Here is a 19,658-nt window from a genome sequence, read left to right as displayed (position 1 = left end):
TGATATCTCTGTGACGCGGTCTGCCTGGTGTCGTTGGAAGCACGGAAGCATTACAGCGCCATCAGGGACACGTTCACAAAGCCATGTCTCCGTGAAGCACCTGGCGGTGGAACGTCCAAGGTGTGAGAAGATGAAGTTTGTCCATTTTCTTGGGTAGGGAGCGTAGATTTGCAAAGTGAATCGACGGGAGCGCCATTCGGAGTCTTCTCTTATAGAGCTTGACCGGAACTCCACCATACGCCGCAGCTGCCGCTCTGGTAAGTAACTCAGAGAAGAATCTGAGCAGATTTGTGAAAGTTGGTGAAAGAAAGAAAGACTCCCTAATGTTTAGCAAGACTTCCCTTGTTTAAGTGAGTCACGTAATGTCTCCAAAGACGAACGAAAAACACGAATAGATAGTACTCGAGAGCACGTAACCGAGGCAACCACACAGTTAGGCGCCATCTTGGCTTTCTTAAGAGTCAGGTGTGAAATATGGTTCCCGTAGCACAGTGATGTAGTGGTTTCAACCCTCTGGGTTTCCCGGCTTCCTCCCACATTCTAAGAACATGCATGTTAGAGTAGTTGAAGATGATAGATTGTCCTTAGGTGTTAGTGTGAATGGTTGGTTGTGCCCTGCGATTGGCTGGCCAACAGTCCGGGGTGTACCCCGCCTCTCACCAAAAGTCAGCTGGGATCGGCTCCAACTCACTCATGACTCCAGTGAGGACAAGCGCTATGGAAAATGGATGGATGGAATATGATGCAGATCCAAATTATTTATTTATTTATTTATTTTTTGCCATGCCAGAGGTCTGCACTCTGCTGAGAACTATTGTAGTCTAACTGTTTTCACATCATAAAGGTGTTATTTTGGTGCTACGACTGGAAATTCTTCACACATGCCAATGAACCCAATGAATTATCTCTGACCTTTGTTGTGTTAGAAACCCTTCTTTTTTTGTTCTTATTTACACATGCTTGTGAGACTACCGCATTTCTGTTATATACTACCTTTTAATAAAACTACAATACAATACAATACAACCTCCTTTCCTTTACAGTACATTGCAGATGGATGCATGCATGGATGCTTTTTGCACAATTGTCAAAAAAAAATTAAAAATTAAAAAAATAATAATGTACCGGCATTACCAGATAACTAGCAACCCTTTATTGCTCAGTGACTGTTTTTCTCAATGTCTTTATGTCTCAAAATTGTTCTCTGTCAATTGACTGTCTGTTGTCGTACTAGAGCGGCTCCAATTACTGGAGACGAATTCCTTGTGTGTTTTTTGGACATACTTGGAAAATAAAGATGATTCTGATTCTGATGGATGTACTGTGTATTATGACTTTGGGGTAAAAGTCATATGAGCTGATGTTTTGTAGATCACATCTCCTAAATGTCATATTAAAGGTATCTGTGTGCCATTTTGGCCTGTCCTACTGGCTTTTTGGCTGTTGTCATGGCAACAGCTCCCACCCGGTTCATCTGACAGGTTGGCGGGTTTACAGACAGCCATTACAGTATTATTGTTATGTGGGTATTGAAAAGGCATGAATATGGAATTCGACCCATTTGGTGTCCTCTATTTCCTGCCACATGGTCACCCCTGATGCAGCAAGAAATATTGGGTCACTACTTCCTCTGTCAGGGTGAATTCTGCAAGATCTTTTGGACTGAACTGTGGCTTTGATGTCATGCCGAGGGCATTTTAAAGTGGATTAGATTTCAGGATTCAGCTGGAGGGATGAGTCTAAATCTGGGTGCTCATAACAGACTGTGGATGAATGCTCATACACATGCAAAGCAAGACAACTTGAGCCTATAGGCTTTGGAATAAGACTCAAACGCTGCTTAGATGTTTGAAATCTTTTGAAAGCTCATGATAAAAAACAGAGGTTCCACCCTGTGTAGTGCCCTCTGATGGTAAACTCAGGTGGATAAACAAAATACTCCCTTTTAAAACGCATGGATGTTTTCAATATTGTCTGCATATTACCATGAAAGAGATGGGATTTACTGATGGTATTGCTGTTTAAAAGTCAAAGAGCAACTCAGGTTCGTTTTTTTTAGTGTCATCAGAGTAATGGCTCTTCGAGCTTTTTCACTTGCGTGCGGTGTGTGTGTGTGTGAGTGTGTGCGCGTGTGCGTGTGTGTGTGCGCGCGCATGTGTGTGTGTGCGCGGCTGTGTGTGTGTGTGTGTGTAAGTGTCTTCAGTGGTGCATTCAAGCATTGTAATATATGTGCAGTCATAAGAATATGCTTGTGGCTGTGTGTGTGCATACTGATGTCAATTTGAATTAATCCCTCTGTTTTGCACCAGATCTTAAAAGTCCACAAGCACATGCTCTCTCCGTGGCTCACATTGAGTGTCGCTTTTCCACTGCACAGTACCAGCTCAGTTCAAGCTGTAATTGCCTCAGTGTAGAGCACTGGACTTTTCATCCATCCGCTTATCCTGTTCAGGATTGTAGGGAGCTGGAGGCCATATTATCGCTTTAGGGCACATGTCGAGAAAGACAACCTTTCAAACTTACTCGCACAATCACTTAATGCGAACTCACTCACCCATGCTGTTTGCACCGAAGTCAGGAGAGTTTACCACGACACCATCAGTGACACACATTGGGATTTCCATGTCAAAAATATACGGGAGGCTTTGAAAACCACACCACATTGAACGCCTCAGACACTCGAGGAAACAATAAAAACAGAGCCAATTTTTTGGTTTTTGCTTCTTAATATTTGACTGTTGGCCATGTTATGGAGGAACATTTTTATTAAAGGGGAGACTGCAGCAAAGTGGAGACAGTGGAGTATATTACTCCTCACTCCAGACCTAAGGCCCGTTACCAGGATAAGCTAACTTTAGCATGTGTGTTTATTTTTTTTCCATATCTAACCACGCGTCCTCAAATCTTACAACATAACAAAAATGCAAATCTGTTCTTTCAATGGGTGACCAGCAGTGGTTTACGTCACTCATATGGTATCGGTCCAGTGTGCCAAGTTGGAAGGTGAATTCAAAATAGATGCTGGGTGAGTCTGAGACTTTATTTAATTCTTGACCACATTGGGTTTCCTTTCTTCTTACTCTTCTGATGATGCTTCATAAAGCTTTATTATCATAGCTTTTATTGTCATAGTGATTGATCTAATATTTACCAATAGTTGCATTTCTTTCTTTACTGCAACGAAATGTAAACCGAAAGGCACAGGGGAAGCAAGAATGTGCGGTTATTGCTGATATCTGTGTGGTAAAATGGAATTTGAAATCCATCACCTAGTGATTTAAGCAATATTTTGGGGGGAATTTGCGACTACCCAGTGTTAAGCTTAACGTGTAGAATTATCGAAAGTACAATATACAGTCGGACGAAACAACTCGCTCTTGATAAAACTTATTAAATTATTTTTATAGCTTTTAATAAGGAGAACTGTGGTGCTTTTGCCATGGTGAACCCTACCCCCACCCTCACCATCACCTATTTTAGTGGTCTGTAATATTAGTGTTGTGTATGCATCGATGCTAACATTACTGTTAGGTTATATAGAGTGTTTGAGCAAACTTTGCTGAACACATAACACATGGTGTTGTTGTTGCCTAACATAATTTGTCTTAATTTTTAGTATTTAATTCAAGCAATTGTTTACATCTTCATTCAATCTTTCATTGGGTTGTCTTTTCATCAAATATGACTTGTCACGGAGCGTAGTAGGGTGGGAATTGGACCCGCAGAGTGAGGCGGAGGGAGTAGATTTATTTATTGTAGGTTGGCACAGGGTAAGGATATCCATGGCGAGGTGGCGGGCCGTCGGGAGCAAGGAGCGAGCAGGAAGCGGGAACGTGAGCAGGTGGTGTGGCTTGGCGGCGTGGCTGGAGCGGTCAGTGAGACAGGGAAGGCATGGAACGAACACTGGGAGTACGGGGAAGAACACAATCGGGGGCGTACAGATGCGGGTTGTAGGATCATACAATCGTATCACAAAAACATGAGAGTCGGCCGGTGAGTCAGAAACAAGCGTCAATACTCAGGCGAAGGCTGTAGAACTTGACAGGCTTTAACTGCAGTTAGTAATCAGTGCTGCTTGAAGACAGGTGCGTTGCACAGGTGCTGCTGATTGCGAGGGAGATAGAGGGGGAGAGGGAGAGACAAGGCACACGGCGTCACCCAAGCTCCAAAAGAGGACCTGCAGGGCATGGATCATGACATGACTTATCCTGCTGGTTTTAACAGTTGCACATTTGTACATTTTGAAGACTACTACAACATTGATAGTTAATTCGTAATGAATTAGTAATTAAGAAATGTGTAATTACATGCATTGCAAACCACAGATTAGAGCCTCGATGACATAAACATTCATAAAATTACTATTTAATATTTATGGAATTGGTTTATCATTGACAAAAGACCCTAAGAGGGACATCGGTCATATTTTGAAACGTACTGGCTGAACAATACAGTACATGGATATACAGTACAATGTATCTCTAAACACACGTTTTTGGACCTAAAGTTGTGAAAGGCTATCATGAGTTTATGAGCATTTGTGCTCATCACGATCACTTCAGTTTTCAGTTTTTCAGTTGTACATAAAAGACAACACTTTTAGAATGCTCACTTGCACAGCGGAAGTCTTTGGGGTCATGGAAACGGAGCTCAGCTGCCAGCAGAGGCAGTGGCACTGTGCCACCAGTCTTTCAATGACTTCCTTTCTGCCTGGCGGTCTTCAGAGAAGGGCTAAAATAAGTGCGGGCTATCGCTCACAACAGAGGGGGAGGATGATAAATTTATAGCTATGAAAATAGGCCAGAGCACAGCACTGATGGAACAGATAAGGTGTAATTAGGACAAGGTTAAACTCGTTCACTCTCACATCATTTATTTAATATATGTCACATATGACTGTGTGGACTAAATTGTTGGGACGCCCCGATCATCACACCAACACATAAGGAACCAAAAATGGTCAACCTGGTCTCAGAAATTTGGAAACTAAAGAATTATCTGAAATATGACTACCGTATACTGTGTATATATACCCATCCATCCATTTTCTTTACTGCTTATCCTCCTTAGGGATAGTCATGTACTGTATATGTACATATCTGTCTGTCTATACATAACTATATATATATATATATATATATATATATATATATATATATATATATATATATCCATCCATTTTCTGAGCCGCTTCTCCTCACTAGGGTCGCGGGCGTGCTGGAGCCTATCCCAGCTGTCATCGGGTACACCCTGAACTGGTTGCCAGCCAATCGCAGGGCACATAGAAACAAACAACCATTCGCACTCACAGTCAGGCCTACGGGCAATTTAGAGTCTCCAATTAATGCATGTTTTTGGGATGTGGGAGGAAGCCGGAGTCCCCGGCGAAAACCCACGCAGGCACGGGGAGAACATGCAAACTCCACACAGGCGGGGCCAGGGATTGGTCCTCAGAACTGTGAGGCTGACTGGCCACCGTTCCGCCATATATATATATCCACACACATATACACATTGGGTAAGGAAAGTATTCAGAACCGTCCTAGAGCTGGCCGTTCAAACTGAGCAATCGGGGGAGAAGAGCCTTAGTGAGAGAGGTAAAGAAGAATCCAAAGATCACTGTGGCTGAGCTCCAGAGATGCAGTCGGAAGATGGGAGAAAGTTCTAGAAAGTCAACCATCACTGCAGCCCTCCGTACCCACTCTATATGCAGTACGCATAGCCATTAATTTTCAACACATCTTATCCTGGTTAGGGTCGCGGGGCACTGGAGCATATCCCAGCCGACTTCTGGCAAAAGACAGCCTACACCCTGATCTGGGCGTCAGTCAGTCACATATAGATACGGACAACCATTTGCACTCACATCACTGAGTGAGAACTGAACCCACACTGCCCGCACCGAAGTCAGGCGAGTGTACCACTACACCATCAGTGAAACACGCACACACACACACACACACACTCACACACACATATATATATATATATATATATATAGAGAGAGAGAGAGAGAGAGAGAGAGAGAGAGAGAGAGAGAGAGAGAGAGAGAGAGAGAGAGAGAGAGAGAGAGAGAGAGAGAGATCACAACATACAGTATTACTCCAATTCTAAAGTCTATATATATATATATATATATATATATATATATATATACTTTGTATGATAGTTAAGAATGTTAGGATTTTACAAAGCATATATATGTTGTATTTCCTGCAAAGCAATGCAGAATTATTGATATAGCGCATTTCATGCCCAAGGTAACTTAATGTACTTTACATGATCAGAAGGATTTTAAAAAGAAAGAAACAAATTAAAAGCAGTTTTAAAAGATTTAAAAACAAAGAGAACAAATAAAATTAAAAGCGTGCAGTGCAAAAAGATCATTTAAAATAGGAAATGTTCTCAGGAGCTTGAGACAAAAGAAGAGTTTTTAACCTGGATTTAAAGACATTGACACATGGGTCTAACTTCAATTCTATTGGCAATGATTCTATTTGCCTGCAGCATAGCAGCTAAAAGCTGCTTCACTATGTTTGCCTTGGACTCTGTGCTTCGTTAGCCGATCTGAGTCGGCAGATCTCAGAGTCCTACTGGGCTTATACTGTATTCCATTAGCATTACTTTAATATATTCAGGACCTAAACCATTTTGTGATTTGTAGATCAGTAGCAAAACCTTAAAGTCTATTCTAAAGTTGACTGGGAGCCAGTGTAGAGACTTTAGAATTGGAGTAATACTGTATGTTGTGATCTCTTTGTTCTGGTCAGAACCAGAGTTGCAGCATTCTTAATGAACTGCAGCTGTTTGATGGAGCACAGTCAGAAGACCATTACAATAGTCAAGCCTACTTGGGATAAAAGCATGGATGAGCTTCTCCTGGTCCGCTTGTCACATGCAAGCCTTCACACTGGATATGTTCTTCAGCTGGTAAAAGGCTGTTTTAGTGGTTGATTTGATATGACTGTTGAAGGTCAGGCCGGAGTCTATCAACACACCAAGGTTTCAGACTTGGTCTGTGGTCATTAAAGAGACTCCAGATATTTACTAACAGCATTACTTTTTACTTTACTGTTGTGGTTTAATTGAAGAAGGTTTTGGCTCATCCAGTTATTTATCTGTTTTAGACAGTGACACAACACCTCAATTGAACTGCAGTCACCTGGAGACACCATCCATCCATCCATTTTCTTCCGCTTATCCGAGGTCGGGTCGTGGGGGCAGTAGCTTTAGCAGGGAAGGCCAGACTTCCCTCTCCCCACCCACTTCATCCAGCTCTTCCGGGGGGATCCAGAGGCGTTCCCAGGCCAGCTGGGAGACATCGTCTCTCAAGCATGTCCTTGGCCATCCCCGAGATCTCCTCCTGGGGGGACCTGCCCGGAACACCTCACCAGGGAGGCGCCCAGGAGGCATCCTAATCAGATGGAGGCATCCTATCAATGCGGAAGAGCAGAAGAAGAAGAAGAAGAAGAAGAATCACATTTATTGTCATGAACATGCATGCATGCACACGAAATTTCTTCTCTGCATTTTACCCATCACAGTGAACACATATGTAGCAGCGGCTCTAATCTGAGCCACTCCCAGATGACCGAGCTTCTCACCCTATCTCTAAGTGAGAGATTTCAGAAAGGTGTTGCTGTCTCGCCCGACTAACTCTTGGTTAAAATGACAAAGACTTGGTCTGTAGAGGTCATAGACAATTTGGAGTTTAGTCTTTCTCCACTTACGTTCTGCTTTCCTATACTTTGATTTGGAGGCCTTTACCATCATTGTGCTCTTCCACGGTGCTTTAAGCCGCCTCAAGGTTCTCTTAGTTTTAATAGGAGCGACAGCATCCATGACATTTGAGATTTTCCGGGTGAACTTATCCAAGAGTTCATCAACTGTCTCAGCAGTCACAGTTGTGACACAGCTGTGGTCTCCATAAACCTAGAGCTGGTACTATCATTTATGTACAGTCTATTTTACTAATAGACACAGAGGTTGCCTGAACCTTTGAGAGAATCTGTAATTCAAAGAACACTGATTCGAGCGCCGTCACCGATTATCAATGTTTGTGGCTCAGTAAGTGGCTGCCTTTTTTCCTTGGATGATTTAGCATCATACCTTTCATTGGTGCTGGGAGATGAGCATTCTTCCGGGGGTTGAGGGTCTTGTAGTGGCGCAAATCTGTAACTCAGACATCGATGTTTTGGACAGGTTTGCTCTTTTTCTTCGTTTCACCACAGCCACATGCAGTCCAATGCCCTTCATTCCTTGCGTTTAAAGAAACATTCAGTGCGGGCCAGCCGGTTTTATTCCTTTGTTGACGATATGTGCTCTATGTTGTCAGCTGACCCATATCTTTAGGTTTTGCTCCCAGCAAATTCCAGGCAGGGTTGCTAGCGCAGTCATTGCCGGATTTATTGCCGTTATCGCAGAGGGCATCAGTCATCAGAGTCTGCTCCTGTCCACTGTTTTGGGACATCGGTAAGGTGCTTTCATTCACTATCTGTCCATTTACTTCCACAAACACTTCGAGGCGGTGCATTTTCATCTCTAATATTGCCATCTTCTTAAAGAGTTTGTGATAGTCCTCAATGGAAAAGGGAGGCATCTTGTTGGCGATCTTGTTCATGCTCACGTAACAGTGAGGGAATATCCGACTGTATCTGCAAAAAAAATAAGTACAGTCGCACAGGTTTAAAAAGTATCCAGGAGTCACTGTGTCTGGTGTATTTTAGAAGCGAAAAGAAAAAGAAAACAAAGATCAAGCTTATCAGCAAGAAACATGCAAGCAAGCCGGAAGCAAGCAGCAGAAACGTCTGTATCATCAAAGGATTTCTCAGCTGAAACTCTGGTTAGTTTGACTATTTTAAGACATGAACTGTCCTGACTGTGTAACCTCCTTCTTTGTTCCTCCTACTCATCTCTCATCTTCCTTTTTTGTTCTTCAAGCCGCCTCCTTCCCTCTGGATTGCTTTCATTATCAATGGCGTCAAGCTGAAGCCGCAGCTTCTCACCATCGCTTCCTCCTCAACACTAAGTTTGAGACCCATAATTGTGAGCCCACACACAGACGTGCTGGAGTTGCCCCATGTGTTCCAGGCCAGTGCAGCAGATGGACTTGTTTCTGACTGACTGAGCTGTGCACCAGTGATCAGATGAGAGGATGATATCCTTCACACAGTCTCGCCCACTGACTTGCTGGTGCAGAAATGATGTGCAAAAAAAATCTGCATTACAAATATACCGGACAACACCAAAGATTTCTGGGTTAAACCATGTGGTGATGCCGCTACAGTATCCATTGACTGGCCACAATATTATTGTATGCATGTCCTACATCCCATTGAGATCAAACACAAGAGCTATATCAAAAAATTCTGCCTTTACAAAGAATGTTCAGTTTTGATTGACACTATCAGAGAACCCCTGCCTATCTGATGTTTAATTTTCATAATTCCCCTATTTATAATTTTTGTGCTCTTTCTATAATTATCTAAGAAGCTACAAGATGGTTCCAAAGCCCTGATTTATAGTAAAGTAATAATCGGTGTTAAGAAAAAGTATGTCAAAATGAGACCTAATATCTTTGTATTTTGGGGAGTAGCCACATTTAGCAGAAATGATGTCATATTGCTGTAATCCTGTAATATTTTTTGGGCAAATGAACTGCACTTATATCGCGCTTTATCTACACCATCACAGTGCCCAAAGCGCTTTACAAAGTCTCACAACCTGGAAAGCTCAAACCGGCTATTTTTTATCTTTAATAGCTCTCTGGTGACATCTTGTGTTAAACAAAAGCCGTTGGAGACCTTTAAACTTCTTACGGTTGCTTTGTCACAGTCCCCTTTGCCATTCAGGAAGTGCTCCGCCCTGTTCCGCCTGCAGAAGTAGGTTTGTGCATATACTGGATTTTAAATATTTTTGGAGGGGCCCTAATTCTCTAGCATAGTGACCGCCACTGCCACAATGAAGGAGGTTGCCTGCCAGAGTGTGGAGGCCGAATACTGTCTCCCTCACCTTGCGTTTTATTGGTGGTTTAATGCGTTCAGCAAAACAAAATATGTAACACACCAATATTAAATACTTTAGCCTGACGGTGGGTGCTCATCAAAAATTCTCCCCGAACAAAAACACTATGTTGGGCGCATCCGCAGAGTGGCCGCACCCACCGGCGGGTTGGCCAGCTTTCTGACCACAGCCACCCCAGACCTTGGCCACCACATAGAATTATTACATTTTTATGTACCTTTGTGGTATTAAGGGTTCAACGGGTTTTTATGCAGCACAAATGCATTATTGTGGACAAATTAGCATGAAGCTTGCACAACTCCAGCCAGAAAACGTTTATCTACATATTTATGATGGCTCCAGAGGTGATATTTTACTAGGAGAAAGATAATCTGTGACAACGTGTGTGATACTCCTCATCTTTATCATCCCTAATGCTGACTGTCAGTTAATTAACTGGAAACAAGCTCGTCCTTATAAAAAGAAAATACACTTCAGTTTGTCTCTGTTATATCATGTCGACACATGCCAGAAAACATCAGAAAGAAACATAATGTGACTTTTTATTCAGTGGCATGTCCTTCCTCTGATTAGTGGTGAGAACTTGCCTAGTGTGGCTGAGGTCATGAATTGGACACTCTGCCAAAATGCCCCTCACCTTCCCTGAAGGAACAGATTGCAGCTTCCCAGTGCACGCGGCTGCCACCAGACGCTCTGTGCAGGGTGTAAAATTACACACACACCATGAACACTCGCATTGTTGCATTTACTAAGCACTGAGCATTTGTAGTCCAACTACTGAGTGCAGACGCTTGACCATGATGATTCCCTTTCTGACGGCTGAATGTCTCTTTTGGATGCAATTTGTATTATGCACATCATGATTACCTGCATGAATTGTCGCTGCCTGGTTTTGAGTTCGCACAGTTTAGGCTATGTTTACACTATACTCCCGGCAGACCGATTTGACCGAAACATAGTGCGCATGGGATTTTGATCATTTGTTTCTCCGTATTCAAATCTTGTTAAGTTTCCTTATGGACTATCATCGTATCCGTGACGGGCCGTTGTGTCCCGGAGGCTCCAAGCCCCAGTATGGTTCGGCCAGCGATTAACAGCGTTTGTGGAGGGGTTTCTCTCTGTCTCTCTCGCTTTCTTGGTACCTCAAACTCTCTAATACCCACTTATTCAACATTAACTGTTATAAATAGGCATGCTAACACGGGTATAGTATGGGCACTTTTCTATACAGGGGTGCCTTGAGATAAGAATGACTCGACTTCCGAGTTTTTCAAGATACAAGTCGTTGTTTGGTGGCAGTGACTCAACTCACTTCACAACAAGGAGCAGTTTTGCAGATTAGAAGAAGAACAGCCACAGCTGTGGTCGGCAGCCTCAGCAATGGAGGCGTTGAGCATGGTCCCCCGCCTACCTAGGAAGGTGGGTGAAGTTCTGGCTGAGGTGGGAATTGAAAGTTCTTCTGACAGGGGATTCTGCTCGACGTTCCCAGCAGACCCTCACATTACGTTTGCGCCTGCCAAGTCGCAAACGTCTTCCCCCACCATCGGAGCCAATTCACCACTAGGTGGTGATCAGTTGACAGCTCCGCCCCTCTCTTCACCCGAGTGTCCAAGACGTGTGGCCGCAAGTCCGGTGACACGACAACAAAGTTGATCATCAAACTGCGACCTCGAGTGTCCTGGTGCCAAGTGCACGTGTGGACTACCTTATGCTTGAACATGGTGTTCGTTATGGACAATCTGTGATGATTACAGAAGTCCAATAGCAGAACACCACTTGGGTTCTGATCGGGGGGGCCGTTCCTCCCAATCAAGCCCTTCCAGGTCTCACTGTCATTGCCCTGCAATCATCTGCAGTGATGCGGACTTTGTATCGGTCCGTTGTGATGAAGAAGGAGTTAAGCCGAAAGGTGAACCTCTCAATTTACTGGTCGATGTATGTTCCTACCCTCACCTATGATCACGAGGTCCAGGACACGCTGGAGAGACTATGTCTCCCGGCTGGCCTGGGAACGCCTCGGGATCCCCCCGGAAGAGCTGGTGCAAGAGGTTGGGGAGAGAGAAGTCTGTGCTTACCTGCTAAAGCTACTGCCCCCGCGACCCGACCTCGGATAAGCGGAAGAAAATGGATGGATGGATGGATGAAGAAGAACAAGTATTCAAAAAAGAGGCTTCAAGCTGTTTTTTGCCACTCCCATTTGAAGTTTACTGTCAAACTAAACATAAAACAAAAATAATTGACAGGTTTTGTTTTAACTTTGGTGCATATTTTTCCAGATTTTTTTGGTGAACTCCAAATTATACCACTTTGGAGACTTAGAAGTTACATCGTATTTACACTAACTGACTCATTAATAAAATGAAAGATTTCTATTGGTGGCCGCAAACTAGATGAGTGGTTTTTAATCAACCTCACAGTTCTGAGGTTGGACGTTTGAATCCTGGGTACTCCAGCTTCCTCCCACATTCCAAAAACATGCATGTTAGGTTCATTGAACACTCTAAACTCTCCATTGTTGTGAATGTGAGTGTAAATTGTTGTTTGTCTGTATGTGCCCTCGGATTGGCTGGCGACTAGTCCAGGGTGTACCCTCGCCCAAAGTCAGCTATGAACGGCTCCAGCTCACTCGTGTCCCTAATGGGGATAAGCATTCTAGTAAATTCTAAATGAGTTTTTATTGAGAATATTTGTATAGTTTTGATTTTGGTTTGCAGCGGTGTAAAAACTGTCCTGTGTCATACTGAGAGATGATTACCTCATTCAGCTACATGAAAGAGAAAAGTTCATACATTATTTTATACACTGCTTGTCATGCTCCTGTTTTCTCAGGCTTCAATATTGAGGAAAATGAGTGACAATAGTAGTCAATTTGGGCTGTCAACAATGAACAACTTTTATTGCAGTTTAAAATGTTGAAAGCCCGATCCAGAAATATTGATATTTTTTCCATTATGTGCCTTCCAATTTTATACCAATGTAAAATATATGTATTTATGTTTGACAAAGCTGTCACTCCCTTGAGTGGTAGTGTACGGTTTCTATCCATGCCTCCCTTGATCGTGCACCACCCGCTGTCCTTGGGAGCCATACTTGATGACACATTGAAGGGGGCTTATCTGAGTGGCGTGCCACTATGAGATCTGAGGCAGCTAATGTGGTGGAAAAGGATTAAAAGGATTTGACCCTATCAGCAGAGATGGCACTAAGAGAAGCCGTGTTAATGACACTAAATGAGTCTGTGCCTGCAGCATGCTAATAATGGGGGCTTGACAACCAGGCATATAATTTACAAGGTTTTTTTCAGGTGGAGAGTGAACAGCTATTTGATATTCATGTATAGAAAAGCCATTGCACACTTTAGTCAAGATGGAGTTCTTGCGACACCTGCTGCATTTGACTTCACCAGAAGCTTCTTTAAAAAGTCTAATCATATTACATAATGAATAAAGCGACATCTTGTAAATGAGCATTCTTTGCATCTCATGACTTATTGACAGTCTAGCAGCATGCAATGATCTATTATCCTCCAGGTTTTGGCTTCGGTAAAGGTGAGCATGGCAATTAAGGATATGAGTTGCTTTACCTTGTAAATTTGAAAAGTTCTGCTTGCTGAGAATGTTGTCGGTCAGGCAGATAGGCTCTACCCCAGCATCATATGATCCAATCTGTCTTAACAGAGCACGTGTCGGAGAGAATATACCACAGTAATTAGGTTATACTGTTTTTATTTCCTGAACTGAGTCACAGTGAAGATATTGTACCTCATTCAGTAGTAAGTAATACCAACCAGTTCAAAATGGACAAAATGCATTTTCTATAGCACTTGTTCTCATGACTGATTTTGAGCCTATCCCAACTGACTTTGGACAAGAGGCTGGGTGAAGCGTAACTATTAATTGGAGTACTGTACTGCAATAGGATCTTGTGAAAATGATCATTTTCTTTTACATTAGTTGTACTTTTTACCCAATACAGTGTAGAACAACTTGTCTGATGATGTTCTCCATTTTTGGTTCTCGGACCCCTCCTAGATGCTCTCAGCTCAATTTATCATAGCCACACACAATAGCTGACCAGCTTGCTACGTAATTCAAAATATTTTTTTGTGCCTGACACACTGTATGGGCACTCTATTCTTCAGGGTTTTCTAAGCAGTAAAGCCTAATAAAAGAAATCAAGCAAGAAGTCCAACTGGTTTAAATTATTCAATAAATACATGTTTGTTGAACTTTCTTTTTGCAGAGTACATTGCTCTTCCGACAACATTATTAATATTGCATAGCATAGAAAACCAGTTCAATTTCATGCATGCTGATCCTATGATATCAAGAGGAATTGTTAACCAGTGCTACAAAAGTTTTATAATCTCAACTGCGTTTGATTTGACCCACTAACTGAAGATCATCATTTTTTCGCATATTTTTGTTTCATTCGTTCTCAGCACAGATGTTCATTTATAGAGGGCAGTGGATTGCTGGCATATCCGTCATGCCATATTTGCTTCACAGTGCTATAAATTGTTTGCCTCGTGAGTAGGTGTATCTATGGCTGAGCAGAATAGGCAACTGTCTTTGTATGTTTCATTCTTTTTTTGTTTGTTTGTTTATGGTCTAGGAACAACTTCTAGGTCTGGGGGTCTACTAGGGGGTTGGGCCTCCTCGCCATCATGAAAGGGCTGGGGACCAGCCATACCAGACACCTGCCTGACTCTTTTGACCCTTCCTCCGGCCACCTAGAGGCCCTCTTCCCTCAGAAGACCAGCACCATGCCACGCAGTCCTTATCTGCTGAGCCCGACAATGGACCACTATGGCACAATGGACCCCCATCTTTATCCATCAGCCAACCCAGGCTCCCTTCCTCCTGAATGCCTGCTGCCCCTCAACAACCAGCTGTCAAACAGCAGCACCTTCCCCAGGATTCACTACAACTCCTACGATCCATCGGACTTCTCCCCACCTGTGGAAAGCATTGGTGGAATAAGAACTGGGACATTGGGAGCTTCCATGTCTATGGGCATGGGATCAGGTATGGGCATGGCTGAGCTTAGTGGACGAACATCGATGATTACAAGCGGCTCAGCTACTATATCACATCACATGACAAAGAACAAGACACCTCAAAGTCTTATGGAGTTTGATAAACAACTACCTGGCGGTCAGGATGGCTTCAGCACCTTACAGTTCCATAGAACATCTGCAGTAGCTGCAGGGAAACAGCGTACAGACAGTCCTGGTCGCATTCGTTACATGCTGCACTCAGTGCAGAAGCTCTTTGCAAAGTCCCAGTCATTGGAGAGCCACCACATGAAAGGAAATATCAACGGACGGTCCACAGGTAGCGGCGGAGGCTCGTCGACTGACGACGGAGGAAAGCATAACCGCAGAGCCAAAAGTAAAGATCGCGGAACTAAATCGGAAGCAACCGCCAAGCGACGACCACGCTCCAACATGTCAGGTTACTGGAGTTCCGATGATTTGGACAGCAGTGACATAAGCAGCTTCCACAACACAATGGCAATGATGACTCTAGGACGCCCCACTGGCCATGAGAGCCAGGAGGGCCAGAGCAGATACATTCATAGCGGCTACAACACTATCAGCTCATCTAAAACCAACAATGACATGAGGTATCAGACACTTGCTGCACCGACTAGTGGAGGAGGAAATGGACCAGGGAATGTGCTCATGAATGATCATGACTACATGAAAGGAGGGTCCTGGTCTGCACTGACTATGGGCCAGCCAAGGCAAGTGATCCAGAAGGGCTCGGCCACTCTTGATAGGTCCTTGCTCAAGTCCAGGTCATGTCAACAGGAACTTACCTGCAACTACTTACAGGTTGGGCCAAGGGTAAGTGAAGCCTAAATATGGAAACCACGATTACTAACTATGACCTTTTTTGGATGAGGTGCATTCACTGTCGTCAAACAGGAGTGTTATGACGGTGTGGTGTCAATTCTGAGACTAAAGTTACCCATTTATTGCTGCCTGTAGGGGGATTGGAGCAGCTCATTAGGCCGCAGCGGGCGTGCCAATGAAATTCCATGTCGGCGGATGCGTAGCGGAAGCTACGTGAAGGCCATGGCAGACATAGAGGACAGCGAAGACTCGGAGGGGAGCCCCAAACCTTCGCCAAAGACCGCCGCTCGCCGCCAGAGCTACCTCAGGGCCACACAGCATTCTCTGAGTGACCAGCTACCCCCACGCAAGTAAGGCCACCAACTGAGACAGCAAGTGTAGTACTTTATATAAATAAATTTATATTGGATATACATATTTTAACCAGTAAACATGAAGTAAAGTAGGAGTGGCCATTTCATTAGCGCTTTGTTGTAAATTTGAAGTTACAAGGACATTTGGGACGAAGGGAAAATTATGGCCCACTTCATTACGATTTGATGTGGAAAGTGCCTGTTAGAGTCTCATTTTAAAAACAAACATCCAATTAATAAGTTCTTTGGAGTACATTGACAGCAGGCCATTTACATTTAGATTGTAGTCTGATTTGTCTAATTAATGCACCAAGGTGCAGGGAATTGATAGAATAACATCTTTACATTTGAAAGGGGCTAAAGATGCTTCCATTTTCTTTGCATAAATTAATGTATTTGTAATGCATACTCTTTCTATACTATTATTGTGAGAAATACAAGACACTCACAATGCACACGCACACACACCACAAAATGTGTCAGACATGCCGCTCCACATGAAAGTTTTACCTGTTATTATATTTATTCATATTCAGTCATTGAAAGCAGATAAGCCTCACTTGTCCATAAATAAGAGGCTTTCTAAAGCTGACATGCTGCACTATGTGTGATGAAGGCCCAGCAGACCAACACTGAGTGAACGTCACATAAAATGTCTGAAGAGTGCACATTCTTTGCAGCAATGACACTATTGTGAAAATTGAAGCAAGACAGTGCTGCCATGTCTTGTAATGTCTGCGCAGAATTCAAAACATTTTCCGGAGGACAAGTTCAAACCCTCTGAAGTAGAAACTAATTTTGCCTCCAGCTACATCGACTGTGGCGATTAAATAGTGACCGTATCTTTTTTGCCTAATAGTGGTTCAAACAAGAATAATGCAATATTTTCATTTTAAAAAAAAGCTAATTTAATGATAATTATTTTAATAATTCATTCCTTCATCCATTTTTATAGTATTTCTCCTCATTAGGGTCATGTCATGTATGAGCAGGAGCCTATCCCAGCTGCATCTGGGCAAGAGGCGGACTGGTCAAAAGCCAATCGCAGGGCATATATTAATATTGACTTTATTTAATATTCATGCAACACCCTTCAAATGATCAGAAAATTAACCCTAAAGGCCACAACATTTGGTACATTGACACAATATATTGAGCTACTGAAAAAAAAAAAAATCTTTACAAAAGTAGCACTGTAAGGCTCCCTTTTTAATTGCACTGTCAAAAGAGGTATTGATTTAACAGTACATAATTGTGCTTGTAATTTTCAGTGGCGTAGAACGGAAATACAGCAATGGTGTTTTTATATTAATAATGGTGGGGAAACCTCTGGGTACAGTAATATAGTATAAAAGCATGTACAGTATTATAATTCCTAATAATAATTAATAATTCACATCTCAAATCACAATAAAAATCACATATAAGTGTGAAAGTGTGACAGATAGATAGATAGATAGATAGATAGATAGATAGATAGATAGATAGATAGATAGATAGATAGATAGATAGATATATAGACAGAGATAGATATATAGACAGAGATAGATAGATAGATAGATAGATAGATAGATAGATAGATAGATAGATAGATAGATAGATAGATAGATAGATAGATAGATAGATAAAACTATCCTTCCATTTTCTGTACCGCTTCTCCTCACTCGGGTCGCGGGCGTGCTGGAGCCTATCCCAGCTATCTTCGGGCGAGAGGCGTGGTACACCCTGAACTGGTCGCCAGCCAATCGCAGGGCACATAGAAACAAACAACCATTCACATTCACACTTACGGACAATTTAGAGTTTTCAATTAACCTACCATGCATGTTTTTTGGGATATGGGAGGAAACCGGAGTAGCCGGAGAAAACCCACGCAGTCACAGGGAGAACATCCAAACTCCACACAGGCGAGGTCTGATTTGAACCCGGGTCCGCCGAACTGTGAGGCAGATGTGCTAACCAGTCGGTCACCGTGCTGCCGATAAAATGATAAGCATATTATTAACTTTGCATATTGTTTACTATTTGGGAAGTTGCAGTCTCAAAATCAGACATAATGGTCTACTTTCCAGAATGTGGCAGAAGATAACGTTGATTAGAGTTAGGTATCTTAATACCATAAATGTGAACATGCACAAATGACTAACCCGTGGCTCTCTTGTGGCCTGCTGGCGTGAGCAGCAGAACCCTGGATTACTCCTTATTGCAAGGGGATCTGGATGCCCTGTGGTCACCCATCCACAGTGTGTCCTCCCTCAACCAACTGGGCAGGTCAATGAGCAGGTCAGTGATAGGCCCATATACGACGCATCTCGGGGTTGCGCTGTTGCTTTGCGCTGCCCCATTCAGACAAGCCAGCAATAACTTCCTTTCGGTGGCAAAACCATGCCCCGCTGCCAATCACAGCTGCCCACCACCAAGCTTGTAAATACCATTCGCCCAACACTTTTAGGTGAAAACTACTTAAGTGTATAGTTTGACTCTGGGGAATAAGTTGTCCACATATCATGACATGGCATCTTCCTGCCATGTTGCGATCACTGTGTGCCACTGAAAATGACTGTGTGGTCTTCCTTCGCTTGCTTAACACCATGATGGCCTGACATCACCAGCTTTGCATGTTCTGACGCTGCTAGAAATGAGATGAGATCCCTTTCCCAAAAAAAGTGTATTCAAGTGTACTGTTTGTTTTAAGGTGAACACAAAACTGCATTTTTTTACTGCAGGATTCTTGGGCTATACTAACACATGTCAAGATACGTTAAGCATAACCACAGAACTTTCCTCCCTCAAATCTGGTCCTAAAACCAACCATTTCAAAATTGATTGTTGTTGTATACTCCTAACCCTTTTGGTTTATACTTATTGTATTACATTTCTATAGGTTTACAGTACAATATGTTAAAATAATATACTTGCATGTGTACCACAAGTGCATTGATGTTAGTATACTTACTGCATGAAGCAAATTGGAAATGACAGTTTCCCTGCAAATAAGATTGCAATATGCTTTTTTTGAAAGGGATACAATGAAATTTAAAAAAGGAGGCCTCATAAGGAGGAAATAAAAGGGATGCCACAATAAACTTGTCCTCTTTTGTTTTTCTTCCAATTCCCACATTGCTGATCTTGTATTTCCTCTTTTGCTGTCTCCCCGTCATCACATAATAACTTTGCTTTGAAATATGTCATCCTGATATTGGTTTGTCTTCCTATTCCTACTTGACACAAGTGCATTCGTTTTGTTCTGCAGCTGTCTTCCATCTCTCAGAGAGCTCGCCAATAACCGAAGCCTAGACAACCTTGACTGCGTTGGGAGTACAGGCTCACCTGTGCCACACTGGGATGATGATGACTTCAGTTATGCCTGCAGCACTTTGGGCAGACGTAGCTGCATGGGACAGGTCAGTGCTTCAAAATGA

General features: G+C 42.9%; 1 protein-coding gene across 10 annotated transcripts in view; it reads left to right on the top strand.

Moving 5' to 3' along the window:
* dlgap4b (discs, large (Drosophila) homolog-associated protein 4b) overlaps positions 1 to 19,658 on the top strand; it is a 138,118-nt gene that overhangs the window by 93,834 nt on the left and 24,626 nt on the right. For all 10 annotated transcript variants that reach the window (XM_061688264.1, XM_061688273.1, XM_061688269.1 and 7 more), the window contains 3 exons: positions 14,638 to 15,874; positions 16,019 to 16,233; positions 19,490 to 19,640. In XM_061688264.1, coding sequence (XP_061544248.1) covers positions 14,690 to 15,874; positions 16,019 to 16,233; positions 19,490 to 19,640 — 1,551 coding nt within the window. In that variant the 5' untranslated portion in view covers positions 14,638 to 14,689. The remainder of the gene's footprint in view (positions 1 to 14,637; positions 15,875 to 16,018; positions 16,234 to 19,489; positions 19,641 to 19,658) is intronic.

Source organism: Phycodurus eques, chromosome 10, assembly GCF_024500275.1.
Source record: "Phycodurus eques isolate BA_2022a chromosome 10, UOR_Pequ_1.1, whole genome shotgun sequence".
Lineage (NCBI taxonomy): Eukaryota > Metazoa > Chordata > Actinopteri > Syngnathiformes > Syngnathidae > Phycodurus > Phycodurus eques.
This window is presented reverse-complemented; position numbering and strand designations above follow the sequence as displayed.